This window comes from Mus pahari, chromosome 7, assembly GCF_900095145.1.
Source record: "Mus pahari chromosome 7, PAHARI_EIJ_v1.1, whole genome shotgun sequence".
Classification (NCBI taxonomy): Eukaryota; Metazoa; Chordata; class Mammalia; order Rodentia; family Muridae; genus Mus; species Mus pahari.
In genome coordinates, this window is record NC_034596.1 from 65,144,623 (window position 1) to 65,169,756 (window position 25,134).

At 40.5% G+C, this 25,134-nt stretch overlaps 1 protein-coding gene across 2 annotated transcripts in view; it reads right to left on the reverse strand.

Annotated features, from left to right (window-relative positions):
• Window positions 1-25,134, reverse strand: part of Sos2 (SOS Ras/Rho guanine nucleotide exchange factor 2) — an 87,343-nt gene that overhangs the window by 40,065 nt on the left and 22,144 nt on the right. For both annotated transcript variants that reach the window (XM_021201768.2, XM_021201767.2), the window contains exons 3-7: window positions 21,866-21,997; window positions 20,992-21,156; window positions 11,287-11,493; window positions 6,928-7,071; window positions 3,257-3,367 (exon numbers count right to left, since the gene is read on the reverse strand). In XM_021201768.2, coding sequence (XP_021057427.1) covers window positions 3,257-3,367; window positions 6,928-7,071; window positions 11,287-11,493; window positions 20,992-21,156; window positions 21,866-21,997 — 759 coding nt within the window. The remainder of the gene's footprint in view (window positions 1-3,256; window positions 3,368-6,927; window positions 7,072-11,286; window positions 11,494-20,991; window positions 21,157-21,865; window positions 21,998-25,134) is intronic.

The following is a 25,134-nucleotide window of genomic DNA, read 5'->3' on the forward strand; positions in this document are numbered from 1 at the left end:
GTGTGCCGAGAACTCTCACCTCAGCGCCCTGTGTGCCGAGAACTCTCACCTCAGCCCCTGTGTGCTGAGAACTCTCACCTCAGCGCCCTGTGTGCTGAGAACTCTCACCTCAGCGTCCCGTGTGCTGAGATCTCTCACCTCAGCGCCCTGTGTGCTGAGAACTCTCACCTCAGCGCCCTGTGTGCTGAGAACTCTCACCTCAGCGCCCTGTGTGCTGAGAACGCAGGAGTTGGAATCACCAAGCTTGACATCTCACTATACAGTTTCTACAGTGTATTTTGTTTTCTTTTTAAGGAAGCATTACTTCAACTGAATGATACTTTAAAATTAATACAATACAATGAATTTGACCTAAAAAAAATGGTCTTCTCTAAGTCTTAATTTCACGGTTACCTGAAGTGGTAGCTTACAAAGTCAGATCCTAGGAATTATGATGTAGAATTTTGCTAGGTGTGTACAAGGCACTGGGTCTGATCCCTAGAACCCCCTCCCCACCCACTTCCCAGATTCTATAGATTCAAATCTCACAGAAAAGACTTCCTGGTGTTATTAACTCTTTGTTTTGTTTTGATTTTTAACCTAGGAAACAAAACCAGGGTTTTTATACATTACATTAAGTAAGGCTATACCACTAAGCTGCAAACACAGCTCAGACTTACTAATAAAATAAAAACAAAGCAAAAACTATGTTCTTGGTGTGTTTGTGTGCCAGGTTCTTAGATGAAGGCTGCCAGTTAATGTTTACTTTATGGTTTATATGAATTATACTTGACTTTTAAAATCACAGCTTGAAGTAAACTTTTAAGAATTAAATGAAGGGCTGGAGAGATGGCTCAGTGGTTAAGAGCACTGACTGCTCTTCTGAAGGTCCTGAGTTCAAATCCGAGCAACCACATGGTGGCTCACAACCATCTGTAATGAGATCAGATGCCCTCTTCTGGTGTGTCTGAAAACAGCTACAGTGTACTTACATATGATAAATAAATAAATCTTTAAAACAAAAGAATTAAATGCAATTTTTATTCTACATTGATAGATTTCTGAGGATAGTATATTAGAAGCTAATGAAGGGTATTCACATTAAAATTGGCAGAGAGAAGACAGTCATTCAGATTTAAACGTTAGATTTGAGTGAGGTGTGGTTGTGCACACCTGTAACTCTGGCTACTCAGGGAGTCAAGATAGATTATAAAGTTGAGGCCAGCTTGTGCTGTGCAATATAGTTATACCCTAACTCAAACACAGAAATGAAAGAGGACTATGAATGCATCTTAGTAGAGTATTAGCCTAGTAGATAGGCCCCGGGTCTCTAAGAACACACTCTCTCTCTCTCTCTCTCTCTCTCTCTCTCTCTCTCTCTCTCTCTCTCTCTCTCTCTCTCTGTATGACACACACACACACACACACACACACACACACCATGAGCATTATGGCCTAGAAACATAACAAGCAGCACATACATGCAGGTCAAGTCCAAGGCCAGCACAGGAGCACTGAAGCAGAACTTGATGACAGAACTTGGGAAAAACAACACTCAGGGAGACTAAAAAGAAATCAGAGGTAGAGGGCTGGAGAGATGGCTCAGTGGTTAAGAGCACTGACTACTCTTCTGCAGGTACTGAGTTCAAATCTCAGCAACTACATACTGGCTCTCAACTATCTGTAATGTGATCGGATGCCCTCTTCTGGGGTGTCTGAAGATAGCCACAGTGAACTTACAGAGAAGAGAAGAGAAGAGAAGAGAAGAGAAGAGAAGAGAAGAGAAGAGAAGAGAAGAGAAGAGAAGGAACCAGAGATGGCAGGAACTAGGAGAAAGAGCATTATGGGAGCCAAGGGACAAGAAGGGGTCTAACAAATACTACCTAGCTAAAATAATATCTGGACACGGCAAGTAAGTTTTGTCCCATGTAGTTGTTAGTGCTGTAACTTGGTTAGGACACAGGAAGAACTGAAAACTTGCATGAGGACATCTGATTGCACAGTGAAAAATGACACAACAGCTTAAGTGATGTAAAGTCTGTGGACATATTCGCTTGCCTTAGGAGCACACAGATCTGATCACAGACAAGGCCGGCCATGCCAGTAAAGCCTTTGCTGTTAATGGTGGTAGAGTGTGGCTGCAATTCTCTCTCACTATCCATATTTTCATCTAAGAAACATTTATACCCTTTTATAAGCTATTTATCTCCTTTGAAAAGAAGATCTCATTTTTTATTTGGCAAGGGAGGATGCCCATGGAGTCCAGAGAAGGGGTGTCAGGTCCCCAGGAGCTGGAGTTACAGACAGTTCTGAGCCACCCAACGTAGGTGCCAGGAACTGAACTCCCGTTCTCTGCAACACCAGCAAGCACTCTTGAGCTGAGCCATCTCTTAAACTTCCTTTAAACAGTTTGACGGATAGATCCCTGTCTAGAATGTTAGGAGTCCATTGTCAATAAGCGTGTACGAGGCACATTAACAACAGACTGGAAGAACAAGACAGAGGCTGCTTTTCTTGGAAGCACCAGGACTCGAGTTAGACCCCAGCACTCATGTGAAGAAAGCTGGGCACAGTGGCCTATGTTTACAGCCCCGGTATTTGGGAGGTGGGTCCCTAACTTGCTGCCCAGCCAACCTAGCCTACTTGGTATATTCCAGGCCAGTGAGAGACTGTCTCAAACAAAACGGTGGACAGCACCTAAAGGACAACAACTGAAGTTGTGTCCTACCTACACACACACACACACACACACACACACACACACACACACACACACACGCATGCACGTACGCACACACGCACGCACGCGCACACACACACACACACACACACACACACAGTTTTGAAGGACTGATGAAAATTTTTCCCACTTTCTTTAGAAAGATAATAAAATACTTATTTCATGATAAAAATAATAAAAACACTGAACTCAAGATTATCTGAAGGGCTGGCAAGATGGCTCAGTGGGTAAGAGCACTGATTGCTCTTCCAAAGGTCCTGAGTTCAAATCCCAGCAACCACATGGTAGCTCATAACCACCCGTAATGAGATCTGATGCCCTCTTCTGATGTATCTGAAGACAGCTACAGTGTACTTATGTATAATAATAAATAAATCTTTGGGCCGGAGGGAGCAGGAACTGAGTGAGCAGAGGTCCCAAAATTCAATTCCCAACAACCACATAAAGGCTTACAACCATCTGTACAGCTACAGTGCCATTTAAAAAAAAAAAAAAAAAAAAAAATCTTTAAAAAAAAAAAAAAAAAAAAAAGGTTACCTGAAAATGTAGAGCAACTGCAGGTCTGGCCATCAACTTGCTGAAGTGGTCATTAAACTCTGGTGCAAGAATGTCCTGTGATAATGTTTCATAGGGATCAAACGCTTGCTCCTATTTTTAAAAAGTGTAATGTGTTAGGTTTAAGGAAAACATATTTTATACTAATATAACACAAATTACTTAATGGCAATGATCTGTTCATGTTTCCAACTAGGTCTTATCACTCTTCTCTACTTTTCAGGAAAAACAACAGTTATGGTTACAGGGGATACACTTTTTAAAATATTAATCATGGACCTTAAACAACAGATAAGCAGTAACAGGCCTTAAGACTAAATGATTGATTTTATGGTATCCAACTATTAAGATGCATATTTTATCCTTAGAACATTTAAAGTTATTTTTGTGTAAAGAAAGCTATAAATGCAAACTTGCCTAGGTTGAAATAAATTTACTAAATGATACTCTTAAAGAAAGCAAAATCAAGCCGGGCATGGTGGCGCACACCTTTAATCCCAACACTCGGGAGGCAGAGGCAGGTGGATTTCTGAGTTCGAGGCTGGCCTGGTCTACAAAGTGAGTTCCAGAACAGCCAGGGCTACACAGAGAAACCCTGTCTTGGGGGGAAAAAAAAAAAGAAAAAGAAAGCAAAATCAGTATCTTTTTCTTATTTACAGTTTCCAAAATTATGAGTAAATACATAGTAAACTAACAACACAGAAACTGCTTAAACTAATGTTCATATTTATAAAAATTCCAGTTATCTAAGAATGATCAATAATCCTAAACTTTAGTTAGATCTCAGAAATTTATTTCCTTTCTGTACCTTCAGAATACAAAACAGGGACTGGAAGATGACCCAGAAGTTAAGAGCAACAGCTGTTCTTCCAGGACTAAAGCTAAGTTCCCAGCACCCACATGGTGCTATGATCATCTGTATTGCCAGTCTCAAGGGATTTTACATCCTCCTCTGGTCTCCTCAGGTACGCATGTGCTGCACTGATGTACATGCTTACACATAGACATAAATAAATACATTTTTTAAAGAAAAAATATAAGGGTTTTTGTTCTGTTTTGTGGAGGGGAAAATAAACATGTACCGACATGTTTTAGCAGACGCTGAGAAAGGAGAAGCCCTGTCCACTGCTAGGAATGTTAAAATAGTACAGCCCATGAAAAAGCAACATGTCAGATCATCAATACATAAAATATAAGTACCACATGAGCCAGTATTCTCATACTTAAATATATACCCAGTACATGAAAACCCTAAGCATTAAGCAGCATTCTTAAAAGTGAGAATAACAAACGAGACACATGCTGGGTATTCCCTCTGAGAAATGATTCAAGAACAGAAGTGTTTCAGATTTTAGAGTTTTGGGGGGGGTTGGAATATTTATACAGGCCTTACTGGCTGAGCCTTTCTAGTCTAACAATCCAGAATGTCCTGAAAACCCAAATTACTTAGTACAGGCCCCGAGTGCTGGATTTCAGAACGTCTGCAGCTTAGGGATGTCCTAACTAGGCAGGGCATGTGTCAGAACATCACTCACTCAAAGGAAGGACTGATGCTCTGACATGCACGAACATCAGGAGAGGGTGCTATTATTGTTCATTGGCAAGTTTTTGTTTTTATTTGGGATGATGAATTATTTTTGGAAATAAAGAGTGGTTATGACCACATAATATTAAGAATTTAGGTATTACTGAATTACACATTCACAAATCATTACAATGGGGTTGGTGGAATGGTTCAGCTGACATGGGAGTTTGCCACCAAGCCTAACAACTTAACTGGATCCTGGGACCTGTAGGGTAGAAAGGAGAACCAACTCTTGCAAATTGTTCTCTGGTGTCCACATGCACACACATACACATGCATGCATGCATCCATGCAAAAACACACATGCACACAAATAAATAAATCTAATAAAATGTGATCAACATATAAATGTCATTTTCTTATATATTCAAAATAAAAATAATACAACATTTTTAGAAGCAAAGTACCTTTTAGGGCATAGCAAATTAATGAGACCATATGTTACTATCAAAATATAAAATAGGTTATTATGAACAAAGGCTGAACTAGGCACTGGGACTCAGGCCTGTAATACTATGCTCAGGAGGCCTAAATGTTCAAGGTCAGAATGGGATACACAGCAGGACTCTGTGTTTAAAAACAACAGCAAACTAATACTCAGTAACAAAATGGGCATAATAAAAATGATCTCTATTTTCAGAAGATATAGACAGAAATTATGGAAGTCAGTGGTTTTTGTATAAGAGATATAAAAGCAACACTTTTTTATGTTTTAAAATAAAATTTAATAGCTGCTTCTTTAAAAAATGTATAAATACGCGTTTTGAAGATTCTGATGGAGCCCATGATAAAGAATGGCTGGCTCACATCTTTAAGGATCTGTAAGATGATGGCCCAAAAGGCCACCCTGCCACTGTTACTCCAGGGGAAGGGTTCAGTGGAACGGTCAGAGGCACTTGGGTCAGCTCTGCTCCTGGCCTAGTGGAGGGGACAGGGGTGGCTCGGGCTCCTGTGTCAGCTGCAGGTACTGAGCTGGTGAGCGTGGAGATGCTCCAGCGTTTCCTTGGAAAGTGTGATGACATGCACGGGCTCAGTCAGGGAGGACTCCATCTGGCCTCCAATCACACTGAGTAAAATTAACACTTTTAAAAGGCCAATTTCCATAGGTAGGAAATGACCAGTAAATATGGGAAGATGTCCAAAGAGGACTTATAAGAGGAAATATAAGAACAATATATATTCTTGTCCATAACGATATATAAATAATATATATTTACTAATGTGGAAAATATGATAAAATGAAAAACATAAAACAAGAGAACATTATTCTTGTAAATATGCACGTAGCTCTATAAAAATGCACAGAGAATATTTATACAAGGATAAATGTAAGAGCCTGGAGAGACAGCTTAGTGGTCAGGAGGATTAGCTGCTCTTCCAGAAGACTGGGGTTCAAGTCTCATTACCCACATTGCAGCTCACACTATCTGTACTGCCAGTATCAGGGGATCCAACGCCCTCTTCTGTTCTCCATGGGTACTGCATGTATGTGGTGCACAGCCACACATGCAGGCAAAACACCCATACATATAAAATAAACAATATTAATAAAAGGACAAATTTTATATTATAGTGGTCATCTTTATATTTAATTTTGAACAATTTTTAAATATATATCACTTTTATAATTTAAAAGAACAAAATGAAATTTTACTTTGAAAGCAACCTTTTGACTTTTAAAAATGAAGTCTAAATTCCCCAAAAGCTAGAGAATATGAACAAATTATTTCCTTTACCTTAAATGTACTTAGTATTAAGTAATTCCTACATATTATTACTTTTGTATATGAGCTTTTACACTAAATGCTAGCATAAGGACACTACAAAAGAACTCTCAGTAGCTGGGCATCAGAACACTCTTGCATCTTAGCTACCCAAGAGGCTGGAACATCGGCGGTGAGTTCAAAGCTGCAAACACAAGGTACTACGAAAGCTACAGGCAGTATAACTGTAGCATTTTTTTTTATAGTAGTCAGCAGTACCTTTAAATTTCACAAAAAAGTTATGAAATTTCTTGATACAATTTTTAGGACTTGAATGACAGTTTAACGTGGCCTTATATACTTACCTCTGCTAAGTCTTCAAAACAGCTGCCAGCTAATGGGTGAGGACTGCTCTCATCTGTCATCTCTACTGTGTCTTCAATTAAACCTAAAAGTTTCACAGTCAGTTCATGTATATCTGAAATGTTACTGAAAATCTTTTCAATTTCCTAAAAAAGAAAAAAAAAAAACAGTTAAGACATATAAGGTTGAGAATCATGCTGACACGTTACTACATGATATGGAAGCAGGCTGAGGCATCTGAGCCAATGACTGTGTACTGCAGAAGGCGACCTGAGTTCAGAGCCCAGCATTCAGTGAAAGCCAGATGGGTTGGTGTGCATCTGTGACCCTGGGGTGGAGGGACAGAGTCAGGTGATCCTGCTGCTCATGAGCCAGTCAGCCTAGCAGAATAAATGAGTTCCAGGGTCACAGACAGAACTTGTCGCAAAAGTCAGGGGTTCGTCAGACGGCTTAGCAGGCAATGGCCATTGAGCATAGTCATCTGAGTCCCATCCCTGAACACAGACAGTGAAGGAGGTCCCCACAGGCTGACCTCTAACCTGTGTGTGTGTGTGTGTGTGTGTGTGTGTGTGTGTGTGTGTGTGTATGCACTGTAAAAGTCAATCATGAATACAAAGAATCTCTTAGAGATAGTAAATAAACTAGGAAATATAAATTCTAGATAGCTTGAATTCACAATCCTCAAATCTTATACTATAAACATCATAAACATTTCTCTCTATAAAATAATTCTAGCATTTGTGTGTTTTGAAATTGGCTAAGATGTTGAAAAAAATGAAGGTCTTAAAGTGTAAGCTAATGACAATAGCTAGGATCAGAATGAAAATAACTCCTAGATATAATTTGGTTGTTCAATTTATTGCTCACATTCTAGATTTTGAAGGGAACTAAAGATGTCATAAAATTGCAATGCTTGAATTACTGTTATGTTTAGGTTAAGTCATTAGCACTGTAGACACAGATCATATTATTTACTATCCAGACTATTGTTAACTACAATCCCAGTATCTTGTAATGGGAATATAATAGGCTATGAAACATGACCAACCTACATGTTGAATCTTGGCTTTAATCATGTAACATGAGTATGTTTGGCCTTTGTCCTGGGGTTCTTTTGATGGAGTTCCTAAAACCCTGGGGATTCCCCTCCTGAGTTTATGCTAACAGTTACTAAGGGTGAGGATTAAAGGGATGGAATGGTCTCTCTGATCACTGACTTCTGGAGTAGGGTAGAAGAATGTAGTAGTCCAAGTTCTCCAGACTCCTGAACAGGTGGATGAGCTTCTGAGTTGTGCATACGTGGAGTTGCCAGGCACATGTGGTTTCTCCAGACAAACATGGAAGTTCTCTCATACCTGCCCATCCTTCCCTTTGCTGCAGCTGACTTGTATCCCATAATTCCTTAACAAACCAGTCAACTTAAGTATGTCCCTGAGTTCTGTGAGCCACCTCGGCAAATCAACTGAACTCAAGGAGGAGGTCACAGGAACTTCAATTCTAGCCTACTGAGCCCTTCAGCTACAGGATGGGACGCAACGTCTAGCTGGGTAATATCAGGATTAAATTACTTGAGAGGCTACTCTGAGGTTACTCCCTGAAGAATGACTTAGTGAGTAGGAGTCGGGGGAGACACATATATCATAACAGTTTACTGAGTTGGACAAGAAAGAGCAGCTTTCTTTTCCTTTTACAACATGCTAGATGAATGATCATAGATTAGGATTAAGATGCTCATGACAATTAACCTCTGACAATGTTTCCCACATCAATATAACCCCTTGACATGGATTTCTTTTTAAATTCTATTGATTTGCTTATTTGGTGATACCAGGGATGGCAAGGCAAGTGCTCCTAGCATCTCTACAGCCCCAGCATCATACTTGCTTACTAGACGGGTGCCCTCACAGCCCTGTATCACAAATGAGAACAGAGGTACCAAGGCGCCAGAGAATTTGCCCATGGCTACATTTCTTGTAACTGAGATCAATTTTAGCTCATTTATTCATTTCCAACATTTGAAAAGAACTATTCTCTGACCTTAGATGGTCTTTAACTTAATAGTTTACAGTATATTCTATGTGGGAAAAAAGTTTATAGTACATACAGAGATGGAGTTTACAGTATATTCTATGTGGGAAAAAAAGTTTATAGTAGATAAAGAGATGGAGATAAAATGTTCTTTCTTTGATCCTTCAGTATAATAGAAACTATTAAATCTCTGTTAATCCAATGAAAAGGAACTGGTGGGATACAGGAAAGGCAAAGAAGATGATGACATTAACCAATTACATTTGCTCCTTTTATTCTTCATACTGTCACAGAAAACCAGTTTACAGTGTAATAGAACTCAAATTCAAGCTTAAGTGTGATAATGAATTTAACTCATCACTACTTTACACTGGAAAGGCAGAGACAACATCTGCTCTAGCTGTGTCACATTTATGTATGTTAAACAAAATTGAATGATACTTAAAAAAATCCTGACTGCAGTTAGGCATATCTAGCAGGAGTTAGCAACATTATTAAACTAAAAATTCATGCAAAACAAGTCAAGGTCAAATAAAATATCTTAAATTATCATTTGAATCATTCTTATGGAAAAGAGTGAGAGCTGTGAGTCCTGAAGCATTCAGACAGTTGTGCCTGGTTATTTGTGTAAGTTACCGTGGAAAAGAACCTACGAGGCAGGCTGGAGAGATGGCTCAGTGGTTAAGAGCACTGACTACTCTTCCAGAGGTCCTGAGTTCAATTCCCAGCAACCACACGGTGGCTCACAACCATCTGTAATGGGATCCGATGTCCTCTTCTGGTGTATCTGAAGAGAGCCACCGTATGATTACACACATAAAATATAAAAATAAATCTTTTTTTTTGTTGTTTTTTTGTTTTTTGTTTTTTGAGCCAGGGTTTCTCTGTGTAGTCCTGGCTGTCCTGGAACTCACTTTGTAGACCGGGCTGGCCTCGAACTCAGAAATCTACCTGCCTCTGCCTTCCAAGTGCTGGGATTAAAGGCGTGTGCCACCACTGCCCAGCTAAAAAATAAATCTTATAAGAAAAATATGAATTAGGAAAAGGTACAAAATACAGAGGGTCTATATATTAACATGCACTCTTCTGGTGTGTGTCTGAAGACAGCTACAGTGTACTCATATAAATAAAAATAAGTCTTTATTTAAGAAAACCAAAGAACCTAGGAGGCATAAAATAGTTAAGCTCAAGACTAAATATTTTTAAAATATAGGTCAAACATACTTAGAGAAAACCAAGCCATTGCTAAAGAAAAGAAAGAAAAACCCCTGTGTTTCTGTAGCTGGATTTCATAGGGTTGACCTGGTCTTCCTTGGTTTACTTTGAGACAGTATTTCACTCTGTAGTCTAGGTAGGCCAGCAACTGCCAGTCCTCCTGCCTCTGAATCCTGGATTCTGGGTCTACAGGCATGAGGATCCACACCTCAGGGACTGGCTTTAGATGCTAAGGGGGAAAGAGGGCCAAGGCAGTTTGAATCTAGGCCACTCAGCCCATCACCATCCTGTCTGCAAACAGAAGACCATTGCTTTTGATTCTTCTCTTGGGGTTCTTATAAAATGTTCTCATGTCCACTTCCTGCTGCTGGGCCTGGAGAAATGGCCCAGTGCTGAAAAGAACCAGATGCTTTTCTGGAGGGTCAGGTTCATTTCCCAGCACCTACATGGCAGCTCACAACCACTTAGACCTCCAGTTCAGGGCACTCAGCGTCCTCGTCTTTCCTCTGTAGTACATGTGTGCACATGTGTGGTGCACAGACACACATGCAGCCAAAACACTCTTACGCATAAAATAAATAATTTTTTAAATTAAAACAAAATCTCCAGTTAGTTGAGCTTGGTGGCACACACCTTTAACCCCAGCACTAACAAGGCAGAAGCAGGTGGATCTCTGTGAGTTCAAAGTCAGTCTGGACTACAGAGTAAGTTCCAGGTCAGTCAGGGCTACACAGTCTCAAAAACAAACAAAACATCACCACTATCACAACACCCCATAACATTGTTAACTGTCCACTGTAAAAGCTTGTTGCCTTAAAGCACCCAGCAGAAGGCAGGGGGCACATGCCTTTCTAGACCATTTTCTTTGTCATTCCAGATGAATGACTAAGTCTCCTAACATCTGACTAGACTGTTACTGTGAAATATCACTCCAATGAAAATCCCTCCTCTTGAGCCTCCTGACACTGCACTTTTATCTGTATAACAATTTGGATGGTTTTAAACCTCAGATATGTATACTTTTATATAGTTGTGGGGTAAATAACACACTAATATGATTTTTACCCTGCTATTTGCTTGAGGGATATACACAGAATTAAAGTACCCAAAGTACTTACAGAAGGCTTGAACAACTTTCTGTCCAAGAGAAAGGCTTCCCGGAACACTTTAATGATCATATTCAGCTCCCGTAGATACTGTCTTTCTTCTGCAATTTCAGTCCTGACAAGGTCATAATAGTTTAGCTCACCAGAAGAACAAGGTTCATCTTCACAGAGAGAAACCAAGCCTATATCATCATCCTGATCAAACATGTCCATCAAAACCTGGAAATTACAAATCACGAATATATAGTTACTTTCCTTCCTTTTGCAAAGCTGTCTCAAAGTACTTGCAACTAAAATATTATTAAGCAATAAGAAATGTACACTGGACACACAGATTTATATTAGGAAATCTATGGAAAAGTCAGGATGAGAAATGTTCAACTGGCTATAGTAAAGTCATTATTTCTGGAATGTGTGTGTGTTTGTGTGTGTGTATATATATATATATATATATATATATATATATATATATATATATATGTTCATGTGCATATGTATATATAATGTTTACATATCCCTATACACAGGTGTATCTAAAAGCAAAAGGAGCACACTTTTAGGGAAGAACAATATAAACCAAAGATTATAGTTCTAATACCTAGGCCTGTGATTACAGGCAAGTATTTGTTTTTATGATAGTCATATTATTTGTATGTAAAACCCAACTAATACAAGGATTGATGATATCTAGCAAATAACTGGTATCCACTATTACTTGATGTGTTACCCAAAAGAAGGCAGTAAGCAGCAGGGTGTGGTAAGGAAAAAGGAAGACTCATTACACAGGCAGGTGGCCTGTGACAGTGTGGAGCTTTCTAAAGCACAGCACCCTCATGCAACACTGCATCACATGTGTACTAAACAAACATTTTCTGGTCATTAGTACTTTGTGCATATGTATGTATGCACACCTGTGCATCCATGTGCAAGTGTCAGTCAATAAGTAAGACCATTCATAAACCAAAAGCAATGGCAACAAGGTGACTATATACTTCAATAGTTTTTTTTTTTAATTGGACCTAGTTAATTATACATTTAAAACTGATTGAAACGTATTGCTGAAAGTTCAGGAAAGGGCTATAAAATGGCTTGGTAGGCTAGGCAGTAGTGGCACACATCTTTAATCCCAGGTTGTGGGAGACAGAGGCAGGTGGTTTCTGAGTTCAAGGCCAGCCAGGTCTACAAAGTGAGTTCCAGGACAGCCAGGGTTGCATAGAGAAACCCTGTCTCAACAAAACAAAAACAAAACCAAAACCACAAAGGCTCAGGGTTAGGAAGGCTCGGGGTTAAGAAGGCTCCCTGTTTTTGCAGAGGACCCAGGTTCAGTCCCCAGCGCCAACACCAAGCGGCTCACAACCCCTCTAACACCAGCTCCAAAGGATCTGACGCATGTAGACACTCTGGGTTCCTGTCTACACATGGTGCACAGAAACTGATATAGGTATACACACACATATAAATAAAGTTATTTTTAAAAAAGGGTTCAGGAAAGATGTGAGTGGGGGAGGGGATGCATTGGGGACACCTGAAGGAATGGGAGGGAGGAGCTGGGGCTCCTGATAGGGTCGGAGGTGTAAACAATCAAGGTGCAGGTCCAGGGAATCTAAAGCCATCTTTTGAACTTTGCAGGTACCAAGCTCATACATACAAGCAGGTAATATACTCACACACATAAAAATAAATATATTTTGTTTTTTTTAAAAAGGGAAAAGAGCTGGCAGGATGGCTCAGCAGGCTGCTGGTGGCCAAGCCTGACAATGCGTCTCCAAACTCACATGGGGGAAGAAGAGAGCGAACCTCACAGGTTGTTCTCCAACCTCCACATGAATTACATATAAAAATCAAAGAGTTCAGGTGGAAAGAAGAAAGGTATATCCTTGAAAAGAAAGTCCTGTCAGATGAGAGAAAATTATGATAAAAGATAACATTCATTCATTCACTCATTCATTCATTTAGTAAAACATCTGCCTGTCACCAGAAACTGTACCAAGTCTTGGTGAATTACAGCAATAAATAAAGAACCCGCCTTCTTGCCCTTCATGGCTGTCACTCAGGAGCGTTTACAGCTTCTCAGTTCTCCCCACTCACCTCCACTGCTATACTGCTTTTTGTTTCAGCTTAGTTTTTCCATCTGGTTTTGTTGTGCTTTGCTACTTGAGAGATCTAATACTCTGTGACTTCTGTGGGCACTACATGTTCTTACATACATACAGGCTAAACATTCATAACCCTTAAAAACAAATGGCATGGCTCCCAAAGGCCATGTGTTATAGACCTGGTCCCTAGCCATGAAACTGTTGGGACGTATGGACTCTTTGAGAGGCAGGGTCTTGGGGAAAAAATGACTGGCATAGTATGGCGGACGTGGGAACTGGACCTCACCCCCTGCTCTCTCATCTTGTGTCCTGGCCACCGTACATCAAGCAGCTCACTTTGCCTTGTTCTCTGACCACAGTCCAAAGTACCAGGTAAAAGCAAGCAAAGACGGGGTCCACATCAGCCTTTCTTCTTTTTACATTCATCTTCTCAAGGTGTTTTGTAACATTAACAGAAAACTGAGAAGGACTAATATAATCTAGCACAATACTTAACTCCTATTTAAATGTTAAAGGGGTCAGGCAGGTGCTGGGTAGTGTTTCTTATATAAGAAACAACCAAGACCAGGGCAAACTGGAAGGCACATCACCAAACACCAAAGTTTGCTGTTCAATACCAAGTATTTTCTTTTTGAACAAAGTCTCAAGTCTAGATTTTTTTTTTTTTTTTTTTTGGCTTCTTTGAGACAGGGTTTCTCTGTGTAGCCCTGGCTGTCCTGGAGCTCACTGTGTAGACCAGGCTGGCCTCGAACTCAGAAATCCACCTGCCTCTGCCTCCTGAGTGCTGGGATTAAAGGTGTGCGCCACCACGCCCGGCTAAGTCTAGATTTTTTAATGTGAGATTTTTAGATCTGTAAAATTTGTCACTGCTTTCAACTTACCATCACCAACTTGCCAACACCCTCGTATCACTCCCCAGTCCTGCGCCACTTGACTCATACGTCCTCCTCAGTCTGCTCACTTCCCTGTATTCCTGTATAAACTATCTTCCTCACACAGTAAATCCCCGCTCCTCCCCGCATCACTTTAGTGCAAGTGAAAACCTCACACAGATTTCAGAGTCTCCCTGACTCCCACTGCTTACCAGCAATCTTCTATCTTCTACTCAATACCTGCATGGCCCCTTTAACATTTAAACCTAGGAGTGTGGTATTGTGTTATATTATTCCTTTTCTCAGGTTTCTGTTAATGTCACAAAATACTATCCTTGAAAGGATCAATGTAAAAAGAAGAAAGACTGATGTGGGCTTACCATGAAGGCTTGCTTGCACCACAGAACTGCCCAATTTACACTGATATTTCTGTTCATGTCTTCCCTAATTAGACAATAGCTGTCTAAGGATTAAAAAAAATGCACAAAAAAAAAGTGTTTGCTTAAAGGGTTTGTATATGTGTAAATGTTACAAGCTATTAGAGTGGGAATAGATTCTCAAGGCCCGATGACTGCAGGAGCTAAAAACACAGCACAATAGCTAAGCAATAAAGACACGCGCCTTTGATCCCAGCGCTTGGGAGGCATGCAGGCAGATGTCTGAGTTCTAGGCCAACCAGATCTGTGAAGTGAGTTCCAGGATAGCCAGGAACGAAACCCTGTCTCAAAACAAACAAAAACTTTATATCCAGCTACTGCACTGAAGCTGTTTATCAGGTTTAGGAGTTCTCTGGTGGACTTTTTAGGGTCACTTATGTATACCATCATATCATCTGCAAATAACGATAATTTGACTTCTTCCTTACCAATTTGTATCCCCTTGATCTCCTTTTGTTGTCGGATTGCTCTGGCTAGGACTTCAAGTACTATATTGAATAGGTAGGGAGAAAGTGGGCAGCCTTGTCTAGTCCCTGATTTTAGTGCAATTGCTTCGAGTTTCTCTCCATTTACTTTGATGTTGGCTACTGTGGTACATTTACACAATGGAGTACTACTCAGCCATAAAAAACAATGAATTTATGAAATTCTTGGGCAAATGGATGTATTTGGAGGATATCATCCTTAGTGAGGTAACCCAATCACAAAAGAAGTCACTAGATATGTACTCACTGATAAGCGGATATTAGCCCAGAAACTTGGAATATCCAAGACACATTATGGAAAACAGAAGAAAATCAAGAAGGATGAACATTTGTGGATACTTCATTCCTCCTTAGAATGAGGAACATAACCCCCATGAAAAATTATAGGTACAGCGACAAAGTTTGGAGCTGGGATGAAGGGATGGACTATCCAGAGAGGACCCCATTCGGGAGTCCATCCCATCATCGGCCACCAAACCTAGATACTAATGCTCATGCCGGCAAGATACTGCTGAAGGGACCCTGATATTGTGGCCTCTTGTGAGGCTATGCCAGTGCCTGGTAAACACCGAAATGGATGATCACAGCCAGCTACTGGATGGAACACAGGGTCCCCAATGGAGGAACTAGAGAAAGTACCCAAGTACCTGAAGGGGGCTGCAACCCTGTAGGTGGAACAACAACAGGAACTAACCAGTACCCCCTGGGTTTGTGTTTCTAGCTGCATTTGTAGCAGAAGATGACCTAATCGGCCATCAGTGGGAATAGAGGCTCCTTGGTCTTCCAAACTCCATATGACCTAGCACAAGGCAAGGCCTGGGCCAAGTAGTGGGAGTGGGTGGGTAGGGGAACAGAGGTGGGGGGAGGGGTATGGGAAACTTTCGGGATAGCATTTGAAATGTAAATAAAGAAAATAATAATTTAAAAAAAAAAAAAAAAGAAAGACAGAGCATCAAGTTAGAGAGGGGGCTTCCATCCCACAGTAAAAAACTCTAATCCATAATTGTTCCTGTCTGAAAGAATTACAGGGATGGAAATGGAGAGGAGCCTGAAGAAAAGAAGGTCCAGTGATAGGTCCAAAGTGAGATCCAGCTCAAAAGGAGGGTCCCAAGGCTTGACACTATTACTGAAGCTATGGGGAGTTCACAAAAAGGGATCTATCATGACTGCCCTCTGAAAGACCCAACAAGCAGCTGAAAGAGTCAAATGCAGATATTTACACCCATCAGCTGGTGACCCTTGTGGTTGAATTAGAGAAAAGCTGGAAGGAGCTGAGGAGGAGGGCAAGCCTATAGGAGGACCAGTAATCTCAAGTAACCTGCACCCCTGAGATCCCTCAAANTTTGGNCCACCAACTAGGCTGCATACACCAGCAGATATGAGGCCCCTAACACATATACAACAGAGGACTGCTGGGTCTGGATTCAGTCAGAGAAGATACACCTAACTCTCAAGAGACTGGAGACCAGAGAGAGTGAAGAGGCCTGGGGGTTGGAAGGGTTGGGACATCCTCGTGGAGGCAGGGGAGAGTTATGGGATGTGGAACAATCAGAGGGTGGACCGGGAGGGAGATAAAATCTTGAGTATAAAAAAATGATTAAATAAAATTTAAAAAAAGAAAAAACAAACAAACAAAAACAAAAAGCAAAAAACAAAACAAAAACAAAAAAACCCAAATAAACAAACAATCAAGAACAACACAAACCATTTCTGAAGTCATGTTCAAAACAAGAACAAATAAGCAAAGTCAAGCTGGGCACGACAACAATCCAACTCAGCGACTGCCAAGACAAGCATGAAGCTAACTCGGGAATTTCAGTTAGATCTTCTATCAAAATAAAAGAAAAAGGGCCAGCGATGTGACTCTGCTGCAGAGCTTGCTTAGTGTGTGCTGGCTCAATTCCTAGTACTGCAAATAAATGATGGATGGATGGTCAGAGAGGGAGGGGGAGAGGGAGACGGCAGGAGGAGGGGGGTTGAAACAGACACAATATTACCATGGGAGAAAAAGACAGATAACCCAGTTCCTACCATTAGGCTAACAAGTTAAACTTCCCCAGAGAAGCACCCCTCCCTCTCTCCCATCTGAAGCAGCAACCTCCCTTAGCATATGTCCCACTCTCGGGGTATAAACCCTTTCCTTAGTAGTGACAGTTACGATTAAAGTAGAGTTCTATATTCTTTCCTGTGATGTGATTGTTCTCAGTAATCTGATGTGCATAACACTTTGTAACAGTCAACTACTACTTTTATTTTTAAATGTAAAAAATATGTTTTCTTTTTTTTTTGTCTAGAAAATTAAACATCTTTAGAAATCAACTGATTTCTCACATGGTTATTAAACATATAGCCTATGAGCTCTTGGGATCCGTTTAGATTTATAGATCATTCTATGTCAAACACTCTCATTAACTCATTCTCATCGCCAGAATCACGAATACAGTTATCTGCATGTTTAGCTAAGCACATGACTGTCTCTTGTGACAAACAAGAGACTGTGAAAAGGAAGTCTGAAACCGGGATCAGCAAACCACGGTACACATGCCAAATCCTGCCCACTCTCTATTTTCATGAAGTTTACTGGCACACAGCCCATGCTCATTTGTTTATGGCTATTTTTGCTACCAGAGTAGAAATGAGCAGTTTCAAGTGAGTCTGCAACAGTTACCACCTTGCTTTTGTGGGTTCTCGGGTTGCTGCTGTTGTATCGTTCTGAAACAGAGTACTAACATGCAGCCTGGAGCCAGCTGAGACCTGGCTGTGGACTCTAGGTTGTCCTCACTTGCAGCAATCCTTCTGTCTATGGCCCCTGAGTGCTAGCTAATATTACAGGCGTGCACTATCATACCCAGTTTTTGGCTGGCTCTTCATGTACATCCTGATCTTGAAGTGAACACAAGGTAAAACAAGGAAAGTGGTATGTTTTAAACCTAGATGGAAGTCTTTAATTTGTTTAAAATCCTATTCCTTAGCCAGGCAGTGGTGGCACACACCTTTAAGCACTTGGGAGGCAGAAGCAGGTGGATCTCTGAGTTCGAGGCCAGCCTGGTCTACATAGTGAGTTCCAGGACAGCCAGGGCTACACAGAGAAACCCTGTCTCTAAAAAAGCCAAAACAAACAAACAAACAAACAAAATCTTAATCCTTATATTACTCTTTTAAGATACTTTTATTGGGCAATTTAAGTTTCTCAAACGTATCTATACTTTCAAAAGCTGAATAGGATAACTAAAATGAATGCCAGAATTCAATTTTCTAAAGTATCTTGATCGTGATAACTTTAAAAACAATATGCAAATTACTGTGGTTAAATTTGAGTTATGCTGATAGATAAATCCATAGCATGAGTTGAAGAAATCAAAAACCAAAGAGTATCTCAATTAGAAAAGTCCTAAGGAATTCATATGTCTGCAAACTGGAGTAAGCAGGGTGACAACAGACTGAAAAAGTTAGCACTAAAACTGTCACGGAGGGCAGGTAAAGTCAAGGAGCGGCCATGTGGTAGTCAGTGCTGGGCTCCGACAGCCTCACTACCATCCCACAGGGACTGTTCTTGTCAGCAGAACATCCTATGCTGGTACTTTACTCTCAAAATCACTCAGAATGCAATGGGATACTTTATACTGTTCTTCTACCTTTTCTATCAGCTTAAGTCACTTTCAAAGTAATAAAAAGTATGTAAGCTTGACTTTAGAAGTCAATATAAAAATGACAAATTTCTACAATGAAATGAAAGCGAAAAAACTCAGTTTTTAAATTAAAGTACAGAGTAATAGATTTCAACTACAGTTAAAAAAAATGTTTTTCCAAATAACACCGTGGCTTGGGAGTCTAACCCAGGCTATTTAAAGCTCTGCAAACACCAGTGTTCTCTAAAACTTCCTAGTGAGTCTCATGTGCGGCCAAGCTGACAGCCCCCAGTGTGTACTAGGCCAGGTGTTGTCCACTGGATCCACTGGTACACCGTTTATGTCACACTGTCCTAAGTTACCTGTCTGCGACATTTCCATCTCCCACCAGCACACAGCCCTTTAACACGGGGACTTCTGCTGTCTTTTCCAGTGCCGAGCTTCCCTTGTTCAGGACCAAGTTCTTCCAACAGTGCTCAGTAGACGGTGAGAAATAGGAGGAGGACAAAGAGCAAGGGGAGGAAGAGGAAAGAAGGAATGGAAGACCGACTGTTCCTCAAGCAGTCCTTAGGAACAGGAAGAAGGATGAGTCTGTAATCGGAAGAGTGGCCGGAGGGCAGTAGCTTTGTTTTGAGCTGTCTCTGCCCAGGTCCTACCTAACTGTCGTAGATAGCAAAGCTCGGTCTTCAAAGTTACTAATATTTAAAACACCAGAAGCAACTCTGTCTGTTCCCTTTTTAAAAATAAAAGACTCAGGCGTGTGTGATGGCTCATGTCTAGAAATCCCAGCACTCCAGAGGCAGGAGGATCTCATGACCGACACCAGCCTAGGCAGCTGGAGTTATACAGTGATACCCTGTCATTAAAAAGCAGGAAAGGGAAAAAACTGAATAAAATAAACATTACTTAAAACAACCTTTCTCCAGCTGATTGGATAGATCCCGCCACCTCAACCCTCCTGTATACAAAGCCTCCTGATGGAAACGGAGAACTCTCCTCCCTGCCATGATGCTCAACTCTAGAAATACCATATTCTGCAAAACCAGTAATTTTCTGTATTCCAGTATCAGGAACTACAAAATTTACTAATTACAGCATGGTATGAATGCACACCCTTTTAAGCCCAATACTTGGGAGGCAAAGGCAGGGGAACTTCTATGAATTCAAGACCAGCCTGGCCTACAAAGCAAGTTTCAGGCCTGCTGGGGATGCATAGTGAGACAATGACTTTAAAACGAAAAGCAATAACCAGGGCTGGAGAGATGGCTCAGTGGTTAGGAACCCTGACTGTTCTTCCAGAGGTCCTGAGTTCAATTCCCAGCAACCACATGGTGGCTCACAACCATCTATAAAGTGATCAGGTGCCCTCTTCTGGTGTGTCTGAAGACAGCTACAGTGTACTCATATATATAAAATAAATAAATAATCCTTAAAAACTAGAAGAACAACAAAGGAAGGGAGTCCTCCATTTAAAAAAAAGAAGCAATAACCTAGTATCTTCATGTACTAAGAACCTGAGACACAGTATGACGGTACATGCTGGTAATTGTAGCATGTTAGAGCCTAAATTAGGAGGATTTTAAGGCTGGTCGCAGCTATACAGTGAGTTCAAGGCCAACCTGCGCTACTCAGTGAAATCTGTCTCAAATAAGCAGAGCCAGGGAGATGCCTGAGCAAGTAAAGGTATGTGTCACCAAGCTTGGTCCCCTGCTCCCTGGTAGATGGAGTCAGGATGCCTGAGAGGTGTCACCAACCTCCACAGGTGCACTGTGTGTGTGTATGTGTGTGTGTGTGTGTGTGTGTGTGTGTGTGTGTGTGTGAAAACAATTCCCAAATAAATAACATGGATAAAAGCGGCAAAGTGCCTGTCAGGCATACGCAGAGCCCGGTTCTCATCCCTAGGACCACAAAAGGGACTATTTATGTTGTATTTCTAGGGACTATTTATGTTGTATTTCTAGGGACTATTTATGTTNTATTTCTAGGGACTATTTATGTTGTATTTCTAGGGACTATATATGTTGTATTTCTAGGGACTATTTATGTTGTATTTCTAGTATTAGCTTTTACTCTATGTGAAATGTGGGAATTTAAAATATAAAAGTTCTGATAACCTTAGAAAAGAAACTACCTTCATCACCGCTAATTTTAAAAGAGAAAACAAATGGCATATAGAGTTACTACCTTTTAACACTTACCTTATCTGCACACATGGACACTTTAATATCTTGCTGAGATATTTCATAATGTCGAATATTAAAGACGTAATTACCAGCCAATTTCAAAATATCTGCTGAGATATACTCCAATACAGCCACAATATAGAGGGATACATGGTAGTCCACTTTATACCCCAAAACTTCCTGTTTAAAAAAAAGTAATAATTCAATTTCAAAACAAAAGCACTGTCAAGGATCAGTTAAATGCTTAAAACCCCTTCTTACGAGCTTAGGTGGCCTCGCTGAGAAGCAGTTGCCTGACAAGAGCAAGGCCCTGAGATTACACTTCAGCACTGAAAGAAAAATTATTCTTACAATTTTACTCATAAACAAAAATTTAAACGCAGAATATCTCAATATATGGCTGTCACAGGACAGTGGTTCTTAACCTGTGCTGTGACCCTTGCGGGGGAGGGGTGTCAAACGATCCTTTCATAGGATCTCCTAAGACCATCAGAGGGCAGACATTTGCCCTACAATTCCTAACGATAGCAAAATTACAGCCAAGAAGTAGCTACAACAATAATTTTATGGTTGGGGGTCACCACAATATGAGGAATACCAGGATCAGCTGTCACTTTTGTCCTATGGCAGTGGTTCTCAACCTTCCTAACACTGTGTCCCTGTGACACAGTTCCTCATATTGAGATGGGTGGATAGCAAGCTAGGGTATCCCAGGGTATCACTCAGGTAAAGCTTATCACTGACATACACCCCTCTCCCCATTTTAATTCATATACATATTACAATGTACATAACACATATACAAACAGACCATTAATACTATATATATTAATATTATAAAAATATTACTTATTATGAAGAATTCCACCAGTGTCTAATCTTTTATTACCTTCAAGGAAGGGTGGATTTTGTCCACAGGTAGTAAAAGAGGATTTCTTCGTTTTCGTTTCTCTATGGCAGACTGTGCATCAGCAATTGCCCATTTATCAATAGGATGAGGAAAGGTCTTTTGAACTCGTTCCTGTTCAGAGCAGAGCAGAGCCATTCAGAATCATAAGTATTTATAAATAGAAAACTCATATAAAACTCAAACTGATCAGCCTCTTTAATACAAGAAAATCATGGGGATACAATAAATTCTGATCCCAGGAATAAGAAAGCTTTTTAGTTTAAAAAAAAAGTCACCAGTCACGGCAGACATCTATAATCCCAGCGCCGAGAAGGCAGAGGCAGAAGGCTGAGGTCACAGCCAGCCTGGGCTACAATCAAGTTCGTAGTGAGACTCTATCTCAAAATAAAGAAAAACAAAGGCAAGCAAGACAATCAAGATCTTATCATTTAATTTTGTTATAGATTTGTAAGTTTATCATGCCAGTATTGGGTAGTTCAGTAGACAGCTTGTGTGTGGGGAAGGATGAGGTCTGAGTCCTAGCACAGTTAAAAAATATGAATTGGGGGGCCGGAGAGATGGCTTAGTGATTAAGAGCTCTGACTGTTCTTCCAGAGATCCTGAGTTCAATTCCCAGCACCCACATGGTGGCTCACAACCATCCGTAACGAGATCTGGCGCCCTCTTCTGGAGTGTCTAAAGACATCTACAGTGTACCTACATATAATATATAAATAGATCTTTAAAAATATGAATTAGGAAAAGGTACGATACACAGAGAATCTATATATTAACATGAAATAGTGTATCAGTGATTTTAAATTTTATTTTTAAGGTTAATATCATTTATCTAGAAGTCAACTCATTATTAATATTGTCAGAAAGTCTCTCTCCCTCTGATAACCCTAGAGCAACACAGGGAAGAGTTGAAAGGACAGCTCTTATGTGACGCTTAGAATTCTGTAGGAATTAGGGTGTTCAGAATGGGAATGGAAATACACATCTCCATAGAAACAACCCAAATTCCTGCTCATGGAATCTTAAATTCAACCAGTGGTTAACATGAATAAGAACTATCTAACAGAATTGAACTTCAATTATGTAGGGTTTCCTATACTTAAATTATATTATCAAGCTTAAGAAAATTGAGCTATTGAGAGGATTTTTTTGTTATACTTATTTAATGCTGAAATGTTATAACAAAAAAGGGAAGTAAGAGTGTCAGAAAGTTTTAATGTCTCAATCACTCTAAAGCAGTTTTCCTTTATATAGGAAGTTGTAACTTTATTACATAATCTTTAAAAATGTACCAGTATGATGCAAAAGTAGTATCTAGAAGCTGCATTGATAGTCTTAACACTAATCCATGCAGACTTTTAGAGATCTACATATGTATATAAACAATGAATAAATAGCCTTAAGATTTACATTAATCTTTTATCAAGGTAATTTTTATATGTATTAAAATGAGTATATTTTTTCTTCTTGAGATGGACCCAGGATGACCTTGAATGGTCCTCCAGCCTCAGTTTCATGTGTGCTGAGATCATTAGCATGTACCACTACACCAGGCTGGAAACACTGCTTACTATACAGTTCAGTGAATTCTGAAAATGGTTACACCTATGTGACCATCATCCAAATCCATATATAGAACATTTCTGTAGTCTTGATCTTCCTTATTAGTGTGTGTGTTTGTGTATGTGTGTGTTTGTGTATGTGTGTGCGCGCGCGTGCACATATATCTGTCACAGTGTGTCTGTGAAAGTTGGACAACTTTGGTGTTTCTCTCCATCCAACTTCCTGCGGGTTGCAGGGATCAAACTCATGCCATCATTCTGCATCATCAAGCACCTTTACATGTTGAGCCACGTTGGTCCTGACTTCTATTATCATTAGTACTAGCAGATTCTAAAGTTTATAAAATGAAGTGTTACTTGTATTCTTTTGGGCATAGCTTTTTTTTTTTTTACCCTATAAATCTGTGAAATGTAGCTTTTACCAAACATAATATCTCATCTTATTTTATTTCTAATATTTTATTAACCTATTGATATTTGTTTATTCACTAGGAATGTCAATCTTGGTTATCAGTTTAATTGGATGTGGAATCAACTGTGAAGCAGACTCTGAGTGGGACTGGAAGGGTGTTTCCTAGAAGGCTTAACTCATACTGGTAGATCCTCTCCTCAAGTGGGTGCCTTTGGCACGGCCTAGACATAGCTCAAAGGGAAAACTTGCCTTTTGGCCGTCCTGGCTTTGCCCTGGCTCATGGTGCGTCTACCGTGGTGTTCCTGTTCTCGCTCTTTTCTAACATGGGAATCCAGCTTCTTTGGCCTTCCAATGTGCCTCGACTGTCTCTCCAGAAATTCTATAAGTATCCAGTAGCAGACTGGGAGCTCCAGCCTCATGAACTGAGAAGTAACTAGGTTATTATATCTCCAGGGTGAAGACAGCCACTGTTTGTCCAGCTTAACCCATATCATATAAGCCAATCGAATAACTCCTCTTGTACTATATGTTTATTTTATGGGTTCTGTTCCTCTAGAGGGCCTGACTTTCCACCTGATGCTGGTTGGGATAGAATAGCTTCCACATACTCTCATGCATTAGGGGTTTGTTTGCAACTTGATGGGCTCTGGGGAAAGTAACTGGAGGACTTTGACCAAAGTATCTTTTATAATGGAACTATTTGCAAGTTGTAAAATGGAAGAGGTAAGTCACTTGGGATTGTGTCCTCCAGGCTATTCTTACTGTGGTCTGTTTCTGTATGTCTCTCTCCTTTCATTCCCTGTGCCCCCCCCCCATCTTATCATGAAATGATGGCCTTGGCAAATGCTCCTGCCACTAAGGTGCTCTGCCTCATTCCAGACATAGAAACATGAGCTAAATGACCAGGCTGACCACCTGAGCCAGAACAAGCCCCTCACCCTTGTAAGCTGTTCGTGTCAGGTACTTCACCACAGTGACACATATGTGACTGCTGTAAGAAGTCAGTACCACGTAGCCAGGGCCATTACGTTGCTGATACCTCAGAGGTGGTTCTTAAGCCTCTAGAAGGGCTTTGTAGAAGGAAGTCTGGAGAAGCAAGCTAGCTAAGGCCTTCGGTGCTTCAGTTAGAACTCAGTTCCAGTGAACAGTCAGAAGACATGATGCTGCTAAAATGTGAGCAGCAAGCTGTACCGACAATTTCCAGATGGAAAGGATACTGTTAGAAATGAGACCAGAGGGGGCTGGAGAGATGGCTCAGTGGTTAGGAGCACCAGCTG